This window comes from Corylus avellana, chromosome ca11, assembly GCF_901000735.1.
Source record: "Corylus avellana chromosome ca11, CavTom2PMs-1.0".
Lineage (NCBI taxonomy): Eukaryota > Viridiplantae > Streptophyta > Magnoliopsida > Fagales > Betulaceae > Corylus > Corylus avellana.
Window position 1 is genome coordinate 277,709 of NC_081551.1, and position 2,913 is coordinate 280,621.

At 35.4% G+C, this 2,913-nt stretch overlaps 1 protein-coding gene across 1 annotated transcript; it reads left to right on the plus strand.

Annotated features, from left to right (window-relative positions):
* The first annotated feature begins 1,209 nt into the window (after positions 1–1,209).
* Positions 1,210–2,864, plus strand: LOC132165662 (auxin-induced protein AUX28-like). The gene is made up of 2 exons (XM_059576315.1): positions 1,210–1,581; positions 2,587–2,864. The coding sequence occupies exons 1-2, from the start codon at positions 1,322–1,324 to the stop codon at positions 2,831–2,833; spliced, it is 507 nt and encodes a 168-aa protein (XP_059432298.1). The 5' UTR covers positions 1,210–1,321; the 3' UTR covers positions 2,834–2,864.
* Positions 2,865–2,913: the final 49 nt, after the last annotated feature.

Below are 2,913 nucleotides of genomic sequence, written 5' to 3' on the forward strand. Positions count from 1 at the left end.
AGTTGATTAATTAGAACAAAAATTCTAATATGCATCATACCATTTATATTTATATATGGTTGGTCTGAATAATATTGTGAAAGATCATCCAGGAAAAGTGTTATTAAAACAGCTCTAAACGTACAATTTTTTTTTTTTCAATTATGTCCAAAAAATCACATGGTGCTAGCAGCCTAGCAGGAGAGAAAAGGAAGGGGAGAGAGAGGGAGAGATCGCATCATTTCCTCAAGATCTTCTCGAGTCATGAGAGTTGCTACTGATCCAATGTGGGTCATAGAATTGTAGGCAATTAATTATCTCTTAGAAAACTCATATGATCATGAGCTTTCCTAAAGTAGCCCACAGACTCGGTGATTGATGAAAAACCACATGTGGGATCTCTCGAGTCTGCAAAAGTGTCGGTGAAAAACTAATTTAATTAATTTTACTTTGTTTGATGCCATGCACGATCAAAGTGAATATAGTTTTGCAATACACATATTATCAATATTTCTTATATATATATAGAAAACTACATGCAGCATGGATGCTAGAGCTCCAAGAACCCAAATTAAGTACTTAATTATATCTTTACCAATTAATACCCCAAGCTTATTCATGTAAACGTTGATTAACATTACATATATAACTATTATTTTTCTTCAATATACATACATTGATACATACGAATATATATAGTTTCATTGTGATATTGGGACTAACTACATTTACATATATGTACATTAATACCCCAGGCTTATTGAAATTCCATGCCAATTATCAAACCAATTTTCACACTAAAAAAATCTTCAAAAATTTAATTTTTTTTAACCTATTAAATGGCTCTTTCAGTTTTCACTGTAGTAACTCCAAAATCTCTGACCTCATTTTATGTGGAATATTCATCCATTACAACCCCAAAAGACAAAAAAAAATTCTGCTGCCCATATTAAAAGGAGTAGAAAATAGCAGGAGGTAGGTCAAAGGCATATATATGCAGTAAAAATGGCCGGATCAGCCGCAGCCAACAGGTTATTGTCGTCTTGACCACCACACACACAATAATTAATCATAGGAAGCCAACATCAGGCTGTCGTCATCTATCCCAGCAAGGATGGAAAAATCCAGCTCAAACACAGTTCCACGTGTCAAAATCAGAGAAGCCGAAAAGACCTAAAAGACGGTGTAGCCCGTCCATGCCTCTATTAATACCCACAGAGCCCAAACACACCCTCTTCCCCTCGCTAGCGTCCCCCCACTATTATTATCACAAAGAAACAAAGCACTGAATGCTTAGAGAGAGAGAGAGAGAGAAAGAAAGATAAAAAGAGAGTGAAAAGTCATGGAAGTTGGGACAAAGAAGGAGAAGATGGGGTTCGAGGAGACCGAGCTCAGGCTAGGCTTGCCAGGAAATGGAGCAACTACTACTACTACTACTACTACTCATGAAGCTGCTGAGGTGGCAAGGAAGAGAGGCTTCTCTGAGACTCAGACTAGTGCTGTGGATTTGAAGCTCAATCTTTCTTCCAAGCTGGAACAGAAGCCCAACACCAACCACCTTCTCACCGCTGCTGCTGCTGATCCAGCCAAGCCTCCGGCTAAGTAATTAAGCTATCTGCCATATATTTATTTATTTATATAATACACTTTCTCTGAGATCCTATACATATACACACACATATATATATCTATATTCTTAGCTTCTTTTTTTGTTACTTCCCCTTGCTATTCTTGGAAGCATGTTAGTGCATAGCTATGTGTATGTATATATGTCCAGGGCTAGGCAAATTAACCATCTTTTACAATTTAACTTGAGAGGGGGAGAGAGAAACCAGAAAAAGAAAAAAAAAAAGAAAAAAAGAAGGGCTTATTCGTTCAAAACGAAAATGAAAAAATAAAAAAGAGAATACTTAGATCGTGTGGAAGGGATGATTGGGAAAAAAAAAAAAAACATTTTTATGAGGTAAAAAAATTATCGTGGCCTCCTGGGAATTGAAGAAACCCTTTCTTAGGGTACCTCTGAGTTCTGCCTATGAAGTTTGTTTTGAACTTGAGAGGAAGTAGGATTTTTCTTACTCATTTTGGAGGTTATTTTGTTTGTTTCTCTCCACAGTACTATATACATCAAATTTTAGGGAAATAAATTTCAGTCAAAAAATAAAAAAGCGTATTTATTGCATGGAGAAAAGCATATTAATTAATGCAAGAAGAAAAGAAGAAAAATTAATCATATTTACTTGCGAAATGTATAATATGAAGACGAATTACAAAGTTTCCACCATTCATTAGAAGAACAAATAATTAATTCTTTCAGGTGAGAAAAATAATGAACTCTTAACAAATTTACATGGATCTCAAGTATATATATATATAGATCTTGTATATAGCTCGCTCTTTTGAAGCTTGTCTAGTGGTATATATAGAATATAGATCTCTCCCATATTCCACAAGTTTAATTCGAGCATATATAATACTTTAATTTGTTCGTTCATAATACTTGCTTCTTTTTTTCTCTTTCTCTTTCTCTCTCTCTCTCTATATATGTAAAAGCTGTAAAAAGAAAGAGTATAGTAATATATATATAATTTGACGAAATGAGAAATTTAGGGCACAAGTTGTGGGTTGGCCCCCCGTCCGATCATTCCGAAAGAATATGTTAGCTGTCCAAAAGGGCGGCCGCCCTGATGATGAGGAGAGTGAGAAGGGTAGTAGTACTGGGAACGCAGCGTTTGTGAAGGTTAGCATGGATGGTGCACCATATCTTCGTAAAGTTGACCTAAAGATGTACAAGAGTTACCATGAGCTCTCCGATGCCTTGGGCAAAATGTTCAGTTCCTTCACTATTGGTAATTAGCCTAGCCTTAATTGCTACATCTACATGTACATTAACGAACATTATCATCGTATTCTTATTTTAATTAATCATCATGAATT